Genomic DNA, 23,102 nt, shown 5'->3' with positions numbered 1-23,102 from the left:
TTCAAAATTCTACCGTTCTGCAGCCATCGTTATTAAGCTATACAAAAATGGAAAAAATTAAAAACTATGCGGTTAAACATGTTCATTTTACTCATTGAAACATGACTCAGGTTGTTATTTTCAATGTTTGTCACAAAAGTTTGTTTGTATCATGATATCTGTCCTTAAATACATGTACGTTTTTAGGTTCATAAAAAACATAATTGTACATATAATATAATTGTACATAATTTTCCGATCGTTCATGACGTGTTGGTATTTCCTACTCTACAAGTGTGTAAAATCGTTAAGGATTACATATATATAGCTTTTCCGATCATTTTCCTTAAAGAGAATGCTTATTAAACCTTTTAATGCAATTTCCCACAGAAATATTTCTGTCTTGTACAAAAGCTTATATAAGTCGTTAGACTGTATAGCCGAGGGGAATTCATTAAAAAAAAAAGGTTGGATTGGAGTTTTCGAACGAGTCATATACAAGATATTGGCAATGAAGGAAGGTATAATGATAATAATAAAAAAAAACGCAATCTTATATTGATGTATAGGTTGTCCTTTCTAAATCAAGTAAACAATACAAAAAGTAAGAGATAGATAAATATGTTTCTTTCTGATATGTATAAACAGGATATTGTTCTTAAATACATCAGTCTTACAACAATCGACTTTTTTCAGAATTAATTAAATCAAAAAGAAAAAAAGAGAAAGGGAGAGATTTCAGCAGTTATATCAAGAAAACAAACATCTTGATTTACCTGTGGTTTTGTATCGGTCACCAAAATGGTTATCTGACAGTGTCTAGGAAAGGCTGCTTTTGCCTCTAATTTACGACACCAATACCGACCTGACCTGTAATTCAACACCTAGCGACCGTTGATTGAAATATTGAACAAAAACAATACGGGTATTGAGTAGAATGCATTTTCATTAACAAATGAAACCAATCTCCATTTCCTGGATTACATGAATTTCTATGTGAAATTATGGGAAAATCTGATATTTCGGTTTTCAAACACCAGGAGTAAAATTGGCTTTTAAAATTGATTAGATGTCGTAAAATTATGGTTGTGACATTAAAGTCACCAAGCTTTATCAGAAAAAAATTATCGGCTCTGATATGTTTTCCACTGCCTGCTAGCAGTGAGAGATCAACACTGCTAGATGAGACTGAAGTCCCATAACATTTCTGCTCAGCTACTGTGACTTTTAGAATGGATGGATATATGATATTGAATGCACACAACTTTCAGTCGTAAATATCAAGTTACGCAATTCTTTGTGGTACCTTCTATTGTACTCATGGATTTGACAGAAATGACTTTCTATGACGACAAAGTCGGTTATTAAGTGGTTTGTATGTTCCTTGTATTACTAGGAATTTATTGGAAACTGAGTACGGGAAAAATACGGCTATTTTTACATTGTGGTATGGAATATTTACAGACTTGTTATAATAAAAGCATCGGCGCTAATACCTCAAACGCAACAGATATGTTTTTATCAACTCCTTCTAGTGCTACTGTGATTTCTATGTTTGTTTGTGGAGTTTTTGGAAACTTACTTGCTATATTTGTGTTAGTGAAGACATCAAAACGCCACAAATGGAAAAATTTCTACCGACTTGTCGGCGTTCTGGCTATCACGGATCTTTTTGGGATTTTAGCCTCAACTCCTCTTGTTCTTATTAACTATCTGAATGATTTCAAATGGATTGGAGGGCAACCGACTTGTGATTATTTCTCCTTTATACTTATCTTTGCAGGTCTGAGCACAATTTTCTTTATTTCTTTCATGTCTGTCGAGAGATTTCTGGCCGTGTGTTGTCCTTATTTCTACAAACGAGAAGTAACAAAAGAAAAAGTAAACATTGTTACAGTCTTACTGTGTCTATTGTCGGTAGCAATTGCTGTGATGCCCATTCTAGGATTTGGCAAAAATGTCCATCATTTTCCTGGTTCGTGGTGTTTCTTTGATTTCTTTGGGCAATCGACACTACAAACCACATACTCCTATCTGTACGCTTCGACGGGTATTCTCTTGATTTCTTTGACTGCTGTCTTTAATATTATTTTAGTTGTGACTCTCGCCAGAGAAATTCGTAGAAAAGAATTGCAAGACAGGAAATCAAGCTTTAACAGTGTCAGTTCAAGACGGCGAAAGCGAAATGATGTCTATTTAATGGTTTTTCTGATGGCTATTTTGATTGTGTTTGGAATTTGTTACTCACCATTGATGGTAGGTATTTTTTTTTTAATTAAACGAACAACTGTCTTATTTATTTCAAGACCAAATTTTCCTCTAAGTATCTGGTGTAATTAGTATTGTATGAACAGTTCACAGCCAAAGAGGCATTACAGATGTCAAGCGTCAGCGATAGTTTTAGAAGGTTTCATTAGAAAAACTTGAAAGATTAAGCCACAGGGCGCTGAAAATTAGCACTAAAGTCTCAATTCTCAATCTAAGCCACCGTTATGGTTTCTAAAGTGTTTTGCTTACACGAATTTTTTTTTTGATTAATTTGTCTCTCCCACGAATTTTTTTTCTCATACTTTCAACTGATTTCCTGCTGGCTTTTGGAGCATGGCTTTCTTTTTTAATATCTCAATTTCATTAACAACGACACGAAGGTTACGTGGTTAAACCAAGTTTAAAACATATATTATCGTTTAGTAAATTCTTAACAAACCTTTGATATCCCATGACATTTTGGGCTTTGTGAATATAGTTTGTTTATGGTGTTTGATTTTAATAATGACACTATCAACGAATAATGATGAAAAATGATAATCATATATAATTCTGTATTATAATTAAACTCAGAACACTAAACAGATCATTTAAATAATGAAATGCTCACTCCTCCATGGCACCTGATCCCACCTCTGATGTTTCAAAGGTCCATGTTTGCTCTGCTCTTATTTTGTACTGTTTAGCTTGAATTCTGTTCGTTATCTCTGTATATTTCATGTAAACATAGTATATGTATCCATTTTGATAGTAAAGTTCCTAATTTATTTGTCTATAAATTTCATAAAATTATTCAAAACTAAGGAATGAAAATTATTTCACAAGCTGTAATATATGCATCATATGTAAGATTTATTGGTTCAAACTCGAGATATGACTGTTAAAAGAACGTCGCCTCAATGTGTTTGATGGATGAAAAAATTATGCCATTCCATTATGGCGAACCATCGACCTTTGCCCTTAGGTTCCTAGAAATGACATTCCTATGCGTATGATGTAAAATGATGAGGAATTGAGGGGTGATTCCTGATGCACTCAAAATCTTTTAATTACAACATCAAAATGCTTGTGATTGGCGAAGAAAAGATTGTCGTTTGAAGTTTCTATATGGACTTCTATTTGACATAAAATTCCCATTTTTAAAAATTAAAATAAATAATCTTCAATCAATGAAATTAAAAATTGACTAGGTCCTGTTGTGACTTTTGTCTGTAACTAAGAGACTGAGAAGTTCAGTTTACTTCTGCATGTGTCACAAAGGACTTTGAAAACTACCTCATTATTAGCTAGGTTAGAAAACAACGAGGGGTCACTTTTATGAAAATTCTAAATTTCGCTGATATTAGTAGCTGAAATTTTATGGCCATTATTGTGATATAGACTTGTAATTATTAAACATACTACATTTATTATCCATGCACAGCTTGTGTTGATTTATTTGGAAACATATTTAATTGTGAAAATCCATCTTAGTGAAATATCCATCTTAGTGAAATATTAATATTGTGCATTTGAAAGAAATGATTTATGTATATGTCATCATGACGGAGTTTGGTCTGCTTTGTTTTTAATGAACAATAAGTAGTGCTCACAAAGGGTACGTTCTCTGTATTAATCAGATAAACGGAATACCCTTTAGTGATATGTTTGTATAAAAATGGTCTAATAATCAATCAGTCAAAATAAGACTCAGTTATGTTTTATTTTTAAACAAGGTTATTATATTGGTTTTAAAATTTTCAAAATGCTGATTTTAAACAAAATTGTTGAAAGCCCTGTACCACTCACTTATTTGTAAGTAGTCTCAACTAAATATGCTTGTACTCAAAATATATTTTGTACCAAATTACCGGATATTTTGGAGCAATACGTACCAAACCGGTGATATTTAAATATAATTGAATGAATAGGAAAGTTGATAATGAAAAGTTGTTGATCATTAAAATACAGAGATGCACATGTAAGACTCTGAGTTATGGCATCATTTTGTAATTAACTTCAGTGTGTTGAGAACTATATAATGATAACTAACAGAATAAATTTTATCAATCAAATTATATGAAAAAATTACCAGCCCTATATTGAGAAAATGTTGTCAAAGCATGGTATCAAAGAGGCAGATGTTGCATTCGTTTTTTATGGACCTTTGAACTTGAATACGGTTCGATTTCTCCATATATTTCATTTTATCTTTAATCTACCGGGAATTTATGTATATAACGTTTTAAGATAAAAATCAAGAAATCAATGGACAAAAATAAATTCTCAAAATTTCAATTGTGAACACCATGGTTAAATAACATAAGAGGAGATTCAGATAAATTGATGAACATCCATTAATGGTTCTCGAGTTTTTAGCATGATTTGTCAATTTCTTACTTCAATATACCAAACTTATGTTCTTACTCCCCAAGCTCAAATTGTAAAGTTTTGTTTTGACGCCCACTTCCAGCTTCAGGTTTTATGAGTTTCCAATTTGTCGCTGGTTGTAAATGAATACTTTGAAACAAACTGAATACTTCTGTGCGAAAACATCATATAAATCTGCAATATAGCATGGTGGGGAACAGTAATTGTATCTTCTTCAACCGTGTACGGTATATGTATTTCTAATTATGTGTAGAAAAGAGTAATTAGTATCCTTTGACAAAATCATTGAAAAGTAATTAGTACAGTCACTCCACACGCGATAAAATCACGCGATGATATGATGAGATTTACATCGTACATCATTAGACGTCTACTAGGTTTTCTCATTATTATTTCAAAATATTAGACCAAATTTTCAAATTAGTTGAACATTAATAGGAAACTCGTTTTTCAATGTTAAATAAGGATTGTGTTTTCGCTTTATTTGTTAAATATTTAAATTTCTTTCGAATTGTGGGCATTCACAGTGACGTCGTTAGAAAAAATTGGGACAAAGATTTACGTGGAGCTGAAGTTAGGTGTTTAGGAATTCATGGTTGTTGTATTTTGTTGTGTATAGAAATTCATAGTGAATTTTGCTTTAAGATTTCCTAATTAAGTTAGAAAGTAATTACATATTAATTAAGAAAGTAAAAAATACGCAAGCTCCGATGTTATAATTCTTTTTATCATTACAGTTGCAGTGGCGGATTTAAGAGGGGGCGCACCCGGCGCGCGCCCCCCTAAAATTGTCAAAGTTTACGTTAATCACAGTTTCGTCTAGAAAATGTAAATATTTCTACTTGGTAGACCTCATTTTTACCCTTCAAAATCTCTAAAATCCAGGAGCTTCCGGGGGCTTCGCCCCCTGGGCCTCCACCAAGGCTTTGCCCTGGACCCACTGGGGGCCTCAAGGCGGCCCCCAGACCCCTTGCCTACTTTTGGCGCCCCCTCTAACTTCAATTCCTGGATCCGCGCCTGAGTTGTTCGTTTTTAAACTCATTTGACTCTAAACAAAAATTAATACCCATTAGAACACCCTCCCTAATGAAATAAGAAGTCTATACGAACACTCTTAAGAACCTTGGTTCAAAAGTTCAAGATTTTAAGGTTACTAGGATTACAGTGTAATCCTAATAAATACCCTCAGATGCAAAGACACAATAAACATTTAAAGATATTCCGCTGGCTTGATGAGAGACAGGATACTTGTTTATTAATCATAATTACCCGTTAATAAACACCTGCCGATTTATGGGACGTTCTGCATATCATACAGACCATTGAGTTTATTGATCCTGATTTTAGCCTTTGAAAACAAACACAACACAACAGCTCCAAGGCTAGGGCTTACGGAGCAAATCTTATGGAGGGATGTCTCTCAGTATGTTCACTCTATCGTGTCAAATAGCTAACAAACTGTTCTCAGTTTCTGCTACAGGAGAAATTAAAAAAAATAAATTGGTGTAGGCACAAGTTTCATATGAAAACTATGGAGATAACGAACAGTAATTCCACACAAGCTCAAAAGTCCATTTAAATTAAATAAATCAGGAGCAAAGCAAACAAGGATATACAAAAATTCAGAGAAGGGATCAGGTGCCGTGGAGGAGATATTTAATATTTGTTGATTTCATGTTTTGACTATTAATTTCAGCATTTGGTAAAAGACAAATAAAAACAGACTGACTCTTTAATAACTACATGTATCTCTTTTTAGCTCTTCTGAGCCAAAGGCTCAAAGAGCTAATGCTATGGCCATTTGTGCGGTGTGCGTCGTGCGGTGTGCGGTGTGCGTTAACTTTTTAGAATATGGGCCATAACTCAAGAACCCCTTGGCCAATCAGTGTCAAATTTGTCACAGGGTATCCTTGGCCCAAGGGCTACCATTTATACTAAAATAAGGGTTAGGACCCTAAAACAAGGGGAGATAATCAGGAAAACAAAACCAAAAGTACTGGTTGCAAAAAAATCTTCTTCTCCAGAACCACCAGGCAGATTTTCACCAAACTTACATACAATGATCAGGATATGTTGAAGATTAAAAATTGTTCAAGGCATGACCCTGGGGCAAAGGGCGTGGTCTCAAGGTCACTTCAAAGTTGACGTAAATTTTCAATTAATGAAAATGTCTATATTTTGCTTACTACAAGGACTAGGATCATCAAATCTTGTAAGTAGATGCATCTTAGGACTTCACATCATGTTAACTCAAAAGTAGGTCACGGTGACCTACTTTTTTAATTTTGCAGGCATTTGTTTTCAAATTGATTTGAAGGCATATTTTGGACACTTTAAGGCCTATGATCATCAAACTTTGTCAGTTGATGCATCTTGGGTCCTTGAACAACGTCAACTTAAAAGTAGGTCACCGTGACCTACTTTTTGAACTTTATGACTTATCCTTTTTAAAACATTTCATCCCATTATTTCAGACACTGAGAGGGTTAGAATCATCAAATCTTGTAAGTTGCTGCATCTTGGGACCTTAGAACATATTTAAGTAAAAGTAGGTCACTGTGACCTACTTTTAGAATTTTGCAGGCATTTGTTTTCAAATTGTTTAAAAGGCATATTTTGATTACCTTCAGACCAATGATCATCAAACTTTGTCAGCTGATGCATCTTGGACTCTGAAAAATGTCGACCAAAATGTAGGTCAGTGTGACCTATTTTCGACATTTTATGGCTATATTTCAGTATCTTAGGTATTTATTGGCTTAGAATCATCAAACTTTGTGAGTTGATGCATCTTGGGTTTTCGGAGAGTGACGACCAAAAATTAGGTTACGGTGACCTACTTTCAATATTTTATGGCTATATTTATGTATCACCAGTACTTATCGGCTTAGAATTATCAAACTTTGTCAGTTGATGCATCTTGGGTTTTCGGAGAATGTCGACCAAAAAGTAGGTCACGGTGACCTACTTTTGACATTGAATGGCTATATTTTTGTATTTCTGGTACTTATCGGTTTAGAATCATCAAACTTTGTTAGTTTATGCCTCTTGGGTTTCCACAGAATGTCGACCAAAAAGTAGGTCACAGTGACCTACTTTTGAATATCTCAGGTATTTATTGGTTTAGAATTATCAAACTTGGTCAGCAGATGCATCTTAGGCCTCTGATAAATGTCAACCAAAATGTAGGTCACGATGACCTACTGTTGACATTTAATGGCTATATTTAAGTATCTCCAGTACTTGTCGGCTTAGAATCATCAAACTTTGTCAGTTGATGCATCTTGGGTTTTCGGAGAATGTCGACCAAAAAGTAGGTCACGATGACCTACTTTTGACATTTTATGGCTATATTTATGTATCTCAGGTACTTATTGGCTTAGAATCCTCAAACTTTGTTTGTTTATGCCTCTTGGGTTTTCAGAGAATGTCCGCCAAAAAGTAGGTCACGGTGACCTACTTTTGAATATCTCAGGTATTTATTGGTTTAGAATTATAAAACTTTGTCAGCAGATTCATCTTGGGACTCTAAAAAATGTTGACTAAAATGTAGGTCATGATAACCTTCTTTCGACATTTTATGGCTATATTTAAGTTTCTCTGGTACTTATTGGCTTAGAATCATTAAACTTTGTCAGTTGATGCATCTTGGGTTTTGGAAGAATGTCGACCAAAAAGTAGGTCACGATGACCTACTTTTGACATTTCATGGCTATATTTAAGTATCTCCAGTACTTATTAGCTTAGAATCATCAAACTTTGTTAGTTTATGCCTCTTGGTTTTTCGGAGAATGTCGACCAAAAAGTAGGTCACGGCGACATACTTTTGAATATCTCAGGTATTTATTGGCTTAGAATCATCAAACTTTGTCAGTTGATGCATTTTGGGTTTTCCAAGAATGTAGACCAAAAAGTAGGTCAAGGTGACCTACTTTATAATATCTCAAATACATATTGGCTTAGAATCTTCAATCTTAGTTTGTCTATTAATGCATCTTGAGTCATCAGAAAACTTCAATCTTAAAGTAGGTCACCGTGACCTACTCATGTTTTTTTTTATAGCTTTATTAAAATATCTTCAGTCCTAATCTGCTAAGAATCATCAAACTTTTTATCAGTTGATGCAACTTAGGTTTTAGGATACTTAGGGTTAGAGGCTTCAAATACAAGTGATAGGTTGTACAATTTTTCAGAAGAGCGATTCAAGGCCCTTGGGCCTCTTGTATTTTCAAATACATTGTTTAATAAATTGGATAACATTTTAAAAAAAACATGTTACATTTTAAAAAGAATCTTTAAACTTTTGCAGAAATCAACATATAATTAAGGAATGTTTTTAAGTTTTGTTTGAGTTTTTGGTGTGTGAATCACACAGACTTGTCACGTAGGCATATTTCATGAAGCGCGATAGGTTTTGAAAAGATATTATTTGATGAATTAGAATTCTTGTATAATTCCAAGAAAAAAGTTATTCAATACCCTGCCTATGCCATCACGTACACAATGCATGAAGCATGACAGTTTTCATACATACCTTTTAAAACATGCAATATTTTTAGTACAAAAAAGAAAGAGGAAGAAAGATTATCTTCCGCACAAATAAAAATTTACTAAAATCCTCATTATAGCTTATATTTATTTTCTTTAACGATTAATATGTTTTCCAGGAAATTTTACTTTATTTCTGATGACCTGATTACTGCCATTAAAAGTGCGCCCAGTAATATTGATTAAGCATCTGTTTTACAAAACTGCGTAGGAAGTTCCCATCAAATAGTTGTAAGGAAGGAGTTATATATTGATTCAGTGGTTTTAAAAGAGACTTAAATAAAGTATATTCTGTCAAAATAAGGTACTTTTCCAACATTTTGCTTTCGAATGGAGGGGATAAAATCCATAATAAAAGAAGTCCATCCTTCTACAATAAAATATTTTTTATCAATTTGTTTCGTGAAAAAAAAATAATGTATCACCAGTCACTGTAGTTAACTTTCTATGTTCTGGATTTATTTATTTATTTATTTTTTGCATTTTTTGTCTGTATAAGAGAAACAGGAAGCAATACATGTTTATGCTTTGAGCACTGATTTTTTAAAACATGGGACATTTCTGGCGTTAACAAATTCTACCTGTCTATTGCTTGCACCTACATATTTAGAAAAATATAACATATTATAAACGTCCTGTCAAAGTTATGCTGTTGTAATTCAAATCGATGCCTTGTTCATGTAAACTTTGAAAACAGATTGCAAGTACTAACTTTACTTTCAAATAAAACATTTTCTCCCCTGAATTTTAAGTTACTCTGTTTCTTGTATTAAATTTCATCAATTGGTCTTCCATAGTAAAGCTTATAAAACATGTTATAAAAACCTATTTGTTTTATACTAATTTGATCTCATTTTCCCTGTAAACATACAACAGACATCCATAGAAAAGCTTTTAAAAAATTGTGTTTGACATGCGGCAGGAAAAATTAAGCATATATTTCAGTTAAAGTGACTTAAACGGATAACCATGGTTCCTTTGCAAAACAGGTTCTATGAGCAATGAGCTCAATAAATGATACCCCTTGCCTCCCATATGATTATACTCGTAAAGTGCATTGTTTTCCTCTGGGTAACCCGAAATAAGTCTCATGCAGATCAAAAAGTAAAATAAGAGGTGCACAAAGCATTCTGTAACAAATAATAAGTGAAAGTATCGTTACATATTTGTATCAGTGGTATTATAGAGGTTGCGGATAAGAGATGGATACCTTTCAATATTACAGAAAGAATGGCAGGTCAATGTTCTGTTATGGGAAACCCGAATTATGTGTCTGAAAAAAAAAATTTTAAAAAAAAGGTGCACTACGGCTTGTATGTGACAAACATTCTTTGAGAGTCTCATTAAATTTCATTCAGTGGTATAGGGGAAGTTGAGGATTAACGATATGTACCAAAAAGCGTAACAAACTCACAGACCTACAGACAGACAGACGGACGGACGTAAAGACAGGCAGAACACCACATTCACTATATGCCCTCCCAATTTTCAAACGGGTGTATAATCAAACTTCAGGTTGAGTTTGTTACATCTTAGATTATCACTGGATTTTCTTTTCCTTTCCAAAGTCAAGGAAAAATTCTACGCAGTTTTATTTTAATTTGCGTACTAATTTTAATAGTTTTCAAAAATAATGATGTAGAATTCTATTTGTTTTATACTAATTTGATCTCATTTTCCCTGTAAACATACAACAGACATCCATAGAAAAGCTTTTAAAAAATTGTGTTTGACATGCGGCAGGAAAAATTAAGCATATATTTCAGTTAAAGTGACTTAAACGGATAACCATGGTTCCTTTACAAAACTAGAGGTTCTATGAGCAATGAGCTCAATAAATGATACCCCTTGCCTCCCATATGATTATACTAGTAAAGTGCATCGTATTGCTCTGGGTAACCCGAAATAAGTCTCATGCAGATCAAAAAGTAAAATAAGAGGTGCACAAAAGCATTCTGTAACAAATAATATCTGAAAGTATCGTTACATATTTGTATCAGTGGTATTATAGAGGTTGAGGATAAGAGATGGATACCTTTCAATATTACAGAAAGAATGGCAGGTCAATGTTCTGTTATGGGAAACCCGAAATATGTGTCCGAAAAAAAAATTTAAAAAAAAAAGGTGCACTACGGCTTGTATGTAACAAACATTCTGTGAGAGTCTCATTAAATTTCATTCAGTGGTATAGGGGAAGTTGAGGATTAACGATATGTACCAAAAAGCGTAACAAACTCACAGACCTACAGACAGACAGACAGACGGACGTAAAGACAGGCAGAACACCACATTCACTATATGCCCTCCCAATTTTCAAACGGGTGTATAATCAAACTTCAGGTTGAGTTTGTTACATCTTAGATTATCACTGGATTTTCTTTTCCTTTCCAAAGTCAAGGAAAAATTCTACGCAGTTTTATTTTAATTTGCGTACTAATTTTAATAGTTTTCAAAAATAATGATGTAGAATTCTATTTGTTTTATACTAATTTGATCTCATTTTCCCTGTAAACATACAACAGACATCCATAGAAAAGCTTTTAAAAAATTGTGTTTGACATGCGGCAGGAAAAATTAAGCATATATTTCAGTTAAAGTGACTTAAACGGATAACCATGATTCCTTTACAAAACTAGAGGTTCTATGAGCAATGAGCTCAATAAATGATACCCCTTGCCTCCTATATGATTATACTAGTAAAGTGCATCGTATTGCTCTGGGTAACCCGAAATAAGTCTCATGCAGATCAAAAAGTAAAATAAGAGGTGCACAAAAGCATTCTCTAATAAATAATATCTGAAAGTATCGTTACATATTTGTATCAGTGGTATTATAGAGGTTGCAGATAAGAGATGGGTACCTTTCAATATTATAGAAAGAATGGAGGACAGTGTTTTGCTATGGGAAACCCGAAATATGTGTCCGATAATTTTTTTTTTTAAATGGAAGGTACACAATGGCACTATTTAACAAACATTCTGTGAAAGTTTCATTAAATTTCATTCAATGGTATAGGGGGAGTTGAAGATTAACGATGTGTACCAAAAAGGTAACAAACGGACGGACCTACAGACAGACAGACGGACGGACGTAAAGACAGGCAGAACACCACATTCACTATATGCCCTCCCAATTTTCAAACGGGGTATAATCAAACTTCACGTTGAGTTTGTTACATCACCACATACTGAGTATGCGAACTTGTCTCGGACATGTGAGTTTATGGAAGTGACCCTGTAATCACTGGATTTTCTTTTCTTTTCCAAAGTCATGGAAAAACTCTATGCAGTTTTATATTAATCTGCGTACTCATTTTGATAATTTTCAAAAATAATGATGTAAAAACCTATTTGTTTATACTAATTTGATCTCATTTTCCTCGTAAACATACAACAGACACATTGGAAGATTTATAGATTAATCAACCTTTGCTCCTCTGAGATGTTAGTAGTTGTTTCAATACTCTGAGTTCAATATCATATCCACTTATAAAAGAAAATGTGGCGGAAATTCTAACACCAATTTGTGACTGACACGAATCTGTCTAGCTTTATTAAACCACATCTTGATGCTGATTTCTTTGATTTCCAAAAATATATTTCATAATAGTTCCGTGTTAAGTGTCACTTTAACATATAGGTTGCAATTTCTTCATGTGACTTTCCCAAAGGATAGAAAAAGATATATTTGAACATAAATAAGCAATTATGACTTTGCAAACACTTACACTCACTTTATAATGACACTGAATTGGAAAATGTATATAAATTAACCCAAATTTTCTGTACATTTGCAGGTGAGAGTTGTTTTAAATCAGTCAAGATGGACGTCAAAATGTAACTCATGTGACCTACTTGCAATAAGGCTAGCGTCTTTCAATCAAATTTTGGATCCATGGGTTTATATTTTACTACGGCGAGAAAACATTATATGTTTTGTTAAACGTACAGAGAGGCTGAAGTCGACATTAATACGCAGTTTGTCAAGTATCCATAGTTATGGAAGTGTTAAGATGGCTAGCATCAGAAGAAGCTTACGTCATCGAAAATCATCGAGCAGAAACACAAAGGAACCGGAAATGGAGGTGAACGATAATTTGATGTCCGAAAATAGCATTCATCCAACAAACACGGAACACATATAAGATTTCTTTAAGTTTTTATTTCGAACACTTGTTACCAATTTCAAATAAAGATGTAAAATTCATTTTTACAATTGTTTGTTTCATTTGCAGTATATTCTAGAAGTTAATTTACGAAAAAAATCAAAGCTAATTTGCTTTTTCAAACAGGACTTAGATAAACAAATATGAAAATAGACCCATTGATCTGTAGCATTGACCACACTTATGCGTTTATTTCCCTCGTTTCTTTTGTAATTAATCAATTAACGATTCATATTACTTTGGGTTACTTGTTTTGTATTTACTTAAGATCAATGGATACTAATTATTTTTTATTTACTGAAGATCACTTCCTCCGCATGAGTTCAGAAGGATTGATCTATATTTGATTAAAGATTAGTTTTGTTTTCTATTTATTAAAAGGTTGCTGTTTTATTTATTCAACATGAGTTAGATGTTTGCGTGTAAAGACCAAGGGTGCTAGAATAATTTCTATATGCAATCGGCACTTATCCGTAGAGCTCAAAGAGGATGACATTTTTAGGTCACATCCCATTGGTAAACCCAACAAAGATGGCAATATTCAAATTATATGTCGCTTTAAAAATTGGAAAGTAAAAAATAAAATCTACACAGCGAAACGAAAGCTAAAAGGCTCTACGATATTTATAACCGAAGACCTTACTAAATACAGACAATCAATTGTCAAAGAACTGGCAAGTGCGAAACGTGCTGAAAAAGTGCATTCCTATTGGACAAGCGATGGATTTACACAGTTGCCCGAAAAGGGTCGCAAATACATGATCCAGTCTATCAGAGATTTGTATGACCTGGCCCCACCACAGTCCTATCCACCAGAGTATGTGATTTCTGAGGACATGTAAGTCCGGTACCCATTAACTATTAAGTGGTGTTTCAATTCATCAATAAACTTGAAATCAAAAGTGTTTAAAGCAATCTTTAAATTTAGACTTTTCAAATTAATAATAACTATTAATTCATATCAGTATGGACTATTTAAGATATTTCTTGTTTACCTCTAAACTCTCCCATTACAATTACAGTATGACTACTGTTACTTGGAAAATCTTGTACATAGTACATTTACTTTTATTGTCATTCAACAATGCATCTGTCACTACGCGCCATGTTTTGACTAGTGACACAGAGGTGCCATTTTCCTCATGCTTGTTCACAATTTTTATTTTGTTTCCTTCATTATTGTTCTGTTCTTTTTTGTTTTTTGATTTCTTTCTACGCAAACTTTTTTTCAACGTTTTTTCGTTTTTATTTTTAACCAAAGGTCATACAAACTTGCATGTTTACTTATTATATGTCTCCTTGTGGCTGGTTCAAATATTGCTTTATACGTCTTTCTATGTCTTGAAAATGGCTAATACAATAGAACAATATCGGGCCGCAATCGGACTTTTCTATTGTAAGTGTAGATGTACATCAAAATCACTGCTATTTTATGTACTAAGATTTAATGATTTTGTTTATTTTTTTATTGAGTGTCTTACTTATATTTGGAATAATACCAAATGCTTACTGTCAAAAGGGGCACAAGAAACTATTTTTTTAAATTATGTGTTACAAATTATGTACTTTCTTATACTGTTGTCAGGCGACATTGAGACAAATCCGGGGCCATCTCAAAGTATACAATCCACACTAGACATTTTTCATTTAAATGTAAGAAGTATTAGAAACAAGTTTGATAAGTTTCTGAGTATTGTGTCAGATTTCGATATTTTATGTTTCACAGAAACCCATCTTGATGCTAACATTTTAAACGAAGACATTCCTATTGACGGATATAATTCAATTTTTCGTAAAGATAGAAACTCACATGGGGGCGGTGTAATTATACATGCATCTGACTCGTTGCGCACTAATAGACGCCTTGATCTTGAACCGGTGAACCTTGAATGTGTATGGGTAGAAATAAGCGATCCTACCTGCAACATCTTGCTCTGCTGTGTGTATCGTCCTCCTAATTCCGATAATTCTTTTTGGAAAAAGTTCGAATGGTCTCTTGAAAAAGCTGTTGATATATCCGATAGAATTTTAGTCATAGGTGATCTAAATGTAAACTTTCTAAATCTTCAAATCACACATGTAGTCAATGAAATTCTTTTAAAATACTCCTTTCAAAACACAGTATACGACGCTACTAGAGTCACGAAAAACACGAAATCCCTCATAGACCCAATTCTTGTCAGCGAAAATTTACATGCCGATGTACTGGACTCTGGGACAATAGATGTAGAACAATCTCTTAGCGATCACAAAGGCACATATATATATCTTAAATCACATACAGTACAAACACAATCATATGAAAGGAAAATATGGCTATATAAAAATGCAGATTTTGAGACATTAAACACACTCATACGCAATACAGATTGGAATACACTTATTAATGACGCTAAAGATATAGATCAGGCGGAGAGTAATTTCTCAACAAGTTTTTTAAACCATGTCAAAAATTGTATTCCCGAAAAAACAGTAACTATTAGGCCTAAAGATAAACCTTGGTTCGATTCCGCATTGCGAAAAACGGTTCGACAGAGAAATCGTGCAAGAGATAAAGCCCACAAAACAAAAAAAGAATCGGATAAGGATAAGTTTAAAAAACTACGCAACAAAGTAAATAACATGAAAAAAGTAGCGATGGCAAACTATTACAACAATATTGAGTCCAATCTTATCGAAGCAAGTATCAAAAGTTCTAAAATTTATTGGAAATTATTAAAAGATGTTTTTAAAACCAAGGTTAGGTCCGATATTCCACCGCTGCAGGACACTACAGAAAATGGAAATATACATATTACTTACAGCGATATTGACAAGGTTGAAGCGTTAAACAGCTATTTTGCTTCGATTTCGTCTTCGCATGATGTCGAACCTGAATTACCTGCCTTTTCTTTATTGTGTAATAGTGTTCTTAATAGCATTGAATTAGTTGAGCAGGTCATTATTGATATAATTTCTATTCTCCCTGTGAACAAGGCCATAGGACCTGACAATATTAGTCATAAAATGTTGAAAGCTACCATTTTTAGCGTCTCTTTTCCTTTGTGTATTTTGTTTAACAGATCTTTAAGGGAATGTGTATTTCCTAAACAGTGGAAGGTAGCTAATGTACTTCCTTTATTTAAAAAAGGTGACCCATCATTATTATCAAATTATAGACCTGTGTCATTATTAAGCTGCGTAGGCAAAATTATGGAGCGAGTTATTTTCAAATATGTTTATAATTATTTTCATTCTAACAATCTTTTTTATAAATATCAGGCTGGCTTTTTACCAGGCCATTCAACGGTTTATCAACTTATTGAGACATACGATTACATAGCTAAAGCCATTGATGAAGGAAAACACTGTTGTATGGTTTTTTGTGATTTGTCTAAGGCATTTGATCGGGTGTGGCATAAAGGTCTTCTCTTTAAGCTACAAACATATGGTGTTAGTGATAAGTTATTACTATGGTTTCAAAGTTATTTAGATTCAAGGACACAAAGAGTATTGCATAGGAATACTATGTCTAGTTTTAAATCTTTACATGCTGGAGTCCCCCAGGGGTCTGTATTGGGACCACTTTTATTCTTGATATATGTCAATGATGTTGCTGAAAATTTGTCGACCTTAAGCAGATTATATGCTGATGATAATTCTTTACAGAAATGTTCAGAAAATGTACATGATATTCAATTAGGATTAAATAATGATTTAAATCAACTTGAGCGGTGGTCTAAACAGTGGCTATTGAAATTTAATCCTACGAAAACCAAAGCTGTATTTTTTAGTACCAAGAAAAATGTAGATTTACCATTGCTCAAATTTCAAGATTGTGACTTAGATTTTGTATCATCACATAATCACTTAGGTATTCTCTTTTCAAACGACCTCACTTGGTCAGCGTACATTGATTCTATCGTGACCAATGCATATAAAAAATTAGGTCTACTTAAAAAACTGCAATTCAGGGTCAGTGCTAAAACTTTATCTCTTTTATATACTTCTTTTATAAGACCTCAGTTAGAATACGCAACTGAAGTTTGGTGTGGGTGTTCTAGTCAAGATTCCGAAAAATTAGAAAAATTACAACTTGCAGCGGCAAGAATAGTCACTGGTTTAACTTCATTAGCATCGCGAGATTCTCTCTATTTTGAAACTGGTTGGGAACCACTTGCTGTAAGACGAATGTCCAAAGTTAGAACAACTATGTATAAAATATATTATAACATGGTACCCGAGTATCTGAGAGAAATATTTCCAAATATTCGATCTCAAGAATCAAATTACGTAACAAGACAGTCACAAAATTATTGCATCCCGAAGTGTAGATTAAATATATATAAATCATCATTTGTTCCACTGGCAATAAGGGAGTGGAACTCCTTGTCTCTTGAAACAAGACAATCTACTACTATAGGTTCCTTCAAAAACTGTGTAAACTCTCATAGAACACCTACCCCGTCCTTATTTACTTTTGGTGATCGTTACTGGAGTGTAATTCATACTAGATTAAGACACAATTGTGTTCTAAATAAAGACTTATTTAGGTGTAATATTATTGACAGTCCCAGGGGCGTAGCAACAGGGGGGGCCAGGGGGGGCCTGGCCCCCCCACTTTTTTCCCAACCTTACCTATACTATAGGAAATGTTAATTGAAAACCTGGTTGGCCCCCCAGTTTTAGTGATGTACCGAAAATGAAGTATTAGAATTGGTACTGAAAGTAGTTGACAGTGAAAAAAAGTTAGCCTCTACCCCCCCCCCCCCCCCCCCCCCCCCCCCCCCCCCCCCCCCCCCCCCCCCCCCCCCCCCCCCCCCCCCCCCCCCCCCCCCCCCCCCCCCCCCCCCCCCCCCCCCCCCCCCCCCCCCCCCCCCCGAAATAGGATTTTCAACTTTGGGCAACTTTGAATTTTTCCCTTATTTTTTTTTTTTTTTTTTTTTTTTGCTTGTCAACTTTTTTGCAGGTAAGTAAAACAAATTTTTCTCCGACTGGCCCCCCCCACTTTAAAAAACGATGCTACGCCACTGAGTCCATTATGTACTTGTGGAAAAATAGAAGACGCATATCATTTCTTTTTCTCTTGTGCGAAATACAATACTCCAAGGAACGACCTGTTTAATGCTATTTTTAGAATGATTAACTTAAGTATTGTAGACACTCATGTTCTGTTATGGGGAGATAATACGATCAGTATTTCTGAAAATGAAAGTTTATTTTTAAATGTGCAATTGTTTATCAAGAGATCTGGTCGTTTTTGAAGTATTTTGATTCGTTTGTACATACTACATATATTTAAATTCTGTACATGCATTACCTATGTAAAATAATCTTATTGACCTTTGGTTCCAGTGTAAATTAATTTTTGAACAATACTTTGTGTAATTAATTGTTATTAAGGAGAGGACGTTCTAAGTATTAAGTACTTGTGTCCAATCCTTTTGTTACAACATCTTAACAATAAAATATGTTCAAACCAAAGACCAAGGGCCCGTTTTACTAAAGAACTTACTACTAAGACCAAAAACTTTTATTGATTGTAAATTTGCAAAATTAATGATTGAGATTAAAATTGCTATCATGAAAATATCTTTCTACATTCCTTTTAAAAAGTTTAAAACCATTTTTAATTTAATGCAAAGAGAGTTTTAAGCAGATTAAAATTTGGTCTTAATCATAAGTTGTTTTGTAAAATGCAGCAAAAACAAAAATGCCACTGTAAACATACTTGACTAAAAGTGTTCAAATGAAAACTGCTGGAAGTGGTGTAATTAATATCATTTTATCATAATTTATTGAATTCTTATGTTGCAACCTTGTTTACTGCTCTCTATCAAAGAGGTTGTTTGTTTGTTTACCTTCACTTATTTACCGTTGGAAGACTGCAATTATTTGAGTCGTTTTACTGAAGCACTCAGGACCATTGAGGATTGACGGATCTTTTGCGAGCCAACTTCACTGCGACACGAGACCTCGGTTTATACGATTTTATCCTACGGATATGTCCCGTATTACCGGTATTTCCTAGAAAATATTGGAAAATAAGAAATAGCTACATATTTATAACTTAAATCATCTTGCTTTGATAAAGACATGTAGTGCACCTTATTGTGACAGTCTAAGATATCAACCTTGTATCGCATTATAAAGAAACACGATTTCCCTAAATATTTCATTTTAAAAGATTAGAAAACGAACATATAGGTATCCCATACGAATTTTTTTTATACAAATAAAGAGGGATCTAAGAAAATTGTTAAGTTAAAATATAGTGTAAAAACCTATTAAACCTTAGAAGAAGCCTTTCAGTTCTGCTCAAGGTAATTATATCTTTCAAAACAGGAACACAAAACTATCTACAGTCAATTTGTTTAAACAACATAAATGATTGTCATATCTGCAGTGTTTATAGAAGGATTAAAACAATTACCTTCTTGGATTTATGATTAATAAACTTCCTAATTATACTAAACTGAAAAAAATTGAATCAGAAAACTTCAGTTTTGTTCTTAAAATGCAATCAAGAAACATGTTCTGCTGCAAAATACATATTGGTGGGAACCTGGAGTAGTGATATACTAAGTATTTTTATTTTAATGCAATAAGTATTTTGATACCCCGGTTACCCATCAACTGGCTAATTTCTTTCCATAATCCTTTCAACGCTAGAACACCTTATCTTATCCTCCTTCAATGAGTAGAAAGTCTGTAAAACAGTTTGTCGTGTGTTGCCACCTTTGTGACGTTTAATAGTTTGTTTGAAATTCTCAAAAGTATTATTAACAATGACATATAATTTTTAGCAGACACAAGATATCAAGATGAGAAATAAACCAATTTTGTAAAGGGAGATAATCCAAATTTATTATTTAAATTAAAGACAATCAATTTTATTCATTTTCTGTTTTTATGTTGATTTTATTACTGAACTTTGTATAAAATGAAATAAATTATAAGAGATAAATTCCAAAATTTTGTATTTCGGGGATATACCGTTATTTACCACTTGTGGTCAAAGTGAAAATGAATTATGGTACAAATACAGGCATGGTAGAATAACATCTTCCTTGTTTTCAAAAGTATGCCATTTTAGAGGGGGGAGTCATGATAATTACATCACACGTGAAATTCTAAATGATAACTCCAATGCCTTAAACACAGATGCAGTAAGGTATGGAAGACAGAATGAAATTGTAGCTAAACAATTGTTTTTTGACATGTATGCTCGTGATCATGTAAATGCAAAACTGAGACCTTGTGGCTTAAACATATCTCAGCAACATCCATTTTTAGGTGCATCACCAGATGCATATTTGTCATGCAAATGTTGTGGGAAAGGTTTAATTGAGGTAAAATGTTCCTACTCCCACAGACATGAAACACCGTATGATGTAGCAGGTGACCGTCATTATCATTTGTATAGAGACACTAATGATGTTGTCAAACTTAGAGCAGATTCACCATGGTATGTGCAGATTCAAGGACAGCTTGGTATTTGTAATGCTAGGTGGTGTGACTTTGTTTTTTATACAGACATGGGTTTTATCAGTGATAGAATTTATTATGATGAATCTTTCTTCAATGAAATTGTTAACAAGTGCAGCACCTTTTTCACAAATTATGTTCATCCTGCACTGCTTGCTAAAATGTAGATAAATTCTCTGCTGAAATTTGATGCCCTTTACTAGATTACATCGCATCTTGTATGATACACTGTATTGTGCACATGTTTTGTCTAATGATTGAGATTAAGACATCTGAATTGCAATAAGAACCACTCACTTATACTTCTATGTTGTTGACTTGTATTACATGAATATGAAAAATGAAATGCAGTTAAATATTTTATGTTTAATATTGAACATTGTTAAATCAACAATAATAAAACAGTACATGTAAAAACAACAACTTCTATATTTTTTTGATAACACCAAAAAATCAAATTAACAAATTAATAAATGTCAAATATGAAGCATCTTGTTAATTTTTCACAAGAGGTTTTGACAAATTGCATAGAAATGCAGCAACAACAAGAATCTGGCTTGCAATTGGCTTTAAGTTGATTGGTAAAATGCCAGATAACAGTTTATATGATTTCAAACGTTGTATAGCACGTTCCACATGAATTCGTAGTTTTGCTATCTGTCTTGTTTTCCGAATCTCACTCGCATTTAACCGTTTTCCTTTTCCCCATCCACATTTATGTGTAAATGGTGGTATGACCAACTTTGCCTTTCGCTCCAATAGATAGTCTCTGATGATGAAACCCCGATCAGCCATCACCTCATCTCCAGCAGATATCAAATCCAAGAAATCACTATTGGCTGTAATGTACCTGTCAGACACATTGCCACCCCACAATTCAGATACATAAGAAAACGCACCAGTAGGAGTTATACCAACAAGGCATTTAAAGGTATTATGTCCTTTGTAATTGCTGTACGTTTGGCTTTGAGCAGTAGGTGTCCTTGGCTTTTGAATGAATATTTCAGTACAGTCTATGACGACTCTTGTACGAGGAAATGTCTGTTTGAAAGACCTTGGCATATGTTTTCTGATACTCTGTAGTGATGGCCATTTCAGTTGAGGTTTAAAAACCTGGAACATATAGTTTATCCATGTACACACTATTTGTGATACTCGTGTCTCTGATACACCAAACAAATCACCAATCAAAAAGGAGGGAACAGAAAGTCTTAGTCTGAGAAGTGTTAATAAAAACTCATGGAACCTTGTCAACTTCCTCTTTGGACCTGGTTTTCTGATTTCAGAGGTTTCGTAATTCATGTTCGCTATGCTTTTCTTTCCTGACCAGTACTTGAGTTTTGTGCATACTTTGTCCAGTATTGCTGTAAGCAGAAACAAAATTTTATCTAAAAGCAAATATACAAAATACTGCAGAGCATTCAAATATTGTACAAATCAATATTTGCTGCAATTAAGAAAATAAATATTAAGTAGTATTAAGTAAATTTTAAACTAAATCCTCAAAAATCCTACCAAACAATCCAAAGACTGAAAGAGCATAGTTATGCTAGGCACGCCTAAATATCTTCTGACTGCTGAGTCGGACTGTGTAATTCTATTGACAAAATGCTCTCTGTGGATATGGTCTGTCTCTTTGGTCATAGTTTCCATATGACATATATCCTTCATGGTCAGGTCTGTCTGCACAACAAAATCAACAAAATCTTCACTGCATCTAGGTTCCACAGACTGTTTGCTGTATATATGGTCATGGTCTATAAAAATAATAACATATAATATATAATAAGTTTGATATACATGTATATTACAAACTGCATAACACATTTCAGAGTTATGCTAATGAAATATCCGAGTCATCATCCTTACTGTATTTTCCACAAGAAATATCCTCAGTCTTGGAGCAAGGTTCCTTGATACAGGTTTCGTTTGATATTTGTTCTATGACACACTCATGTGCTACTGGAAGAGGTATATGTACACCAGCATTCCCCTCACATGAAACTGTGATATCCTCCATCTGAATAAAATATATAATGCTTTGAAATGTCACATATCATTTTGAATGCATAATTTTCTTGGTATTAAACTTTATTATGCATTTATAATAATAATAAATATTTAATATTAAATTTAATATAGGCCTATATATCACATAGTATTATACCCAGTGAATAAACATGTATATATATTTTGTTAATATTAGATATCTGATTTCAAACAATTAGTAACATTGATGATACACAATATATAGCCTCATAGCATGCATAAATTTTTATGTAGGAATAAAATAATTTGTTTACCA

The 23,102-nt window shown here is 33.5% G+C and overlaps 2 protein-coding genes across 2 annotated transcripts; one reads left to right on the top strand and one right to left on the bottom strand.

Moving 5' to 3' along the window:
• Positions 1–1,147: 1,147 nt before the first annotated feature.
• On the top strand, positions 1,148–13,371 carry LOC134264230 (prostaglandin E2 receptor EP4 subtype-like). The gene is made up of 2 exons (XM_062746529.1): positions 1,148–2,235; positions 12,962–13,371. Exons 1-2 carry the CDS (start codon positions 1,357–1,359, stop codon positions 13,307–13,309), a joined length of 1,227 nt encoding a protein of 408 aa, XP_062602513.1. The 5' UTR covers positions 1,148–1,356; the 3' UTR covers positions 13,310–13,371.
• Positions 13,372–21,292: 7,921 nt separating this feature from the next.
• Positions 21,293–22,099, bottom strand: LOC134264217 (uncharacterized). Its single transcript, XM_062746514.1, has one exon. The coding sequence runs from the start codon at positions 22,097–22,099 to the stop codon at positions 21,293–21,295; it is 807 nt and encodes a 268-aa protein (XP_062602498.1).
• Between the last annotated feature and the right edge of the window lie 1,003 nt (positions 22,100–23,102).

Source organism: Saccostrea cucullata, unplaced genomic scaffold, assembly GCF_032062105.1.
Source record: "Saccostrea cucullata isolate Sc308-1 unplaced genomic scaffold, CSIRO_AGI_Scuc_v1 ctg954, whole genome shotgun sequence".
Lineage (NCBI taxonomy): Eukaryota > Metazoa > Mollusca > Bivalvia > Ostreida > Ostreidae > Saccostrea > Saccostrea cuccullata.
The sequence above is the reverse complement of the archived record's forward strand: the minus strand, read 5'-3'. Positions and strand labels throughout refer to the sequence as shown.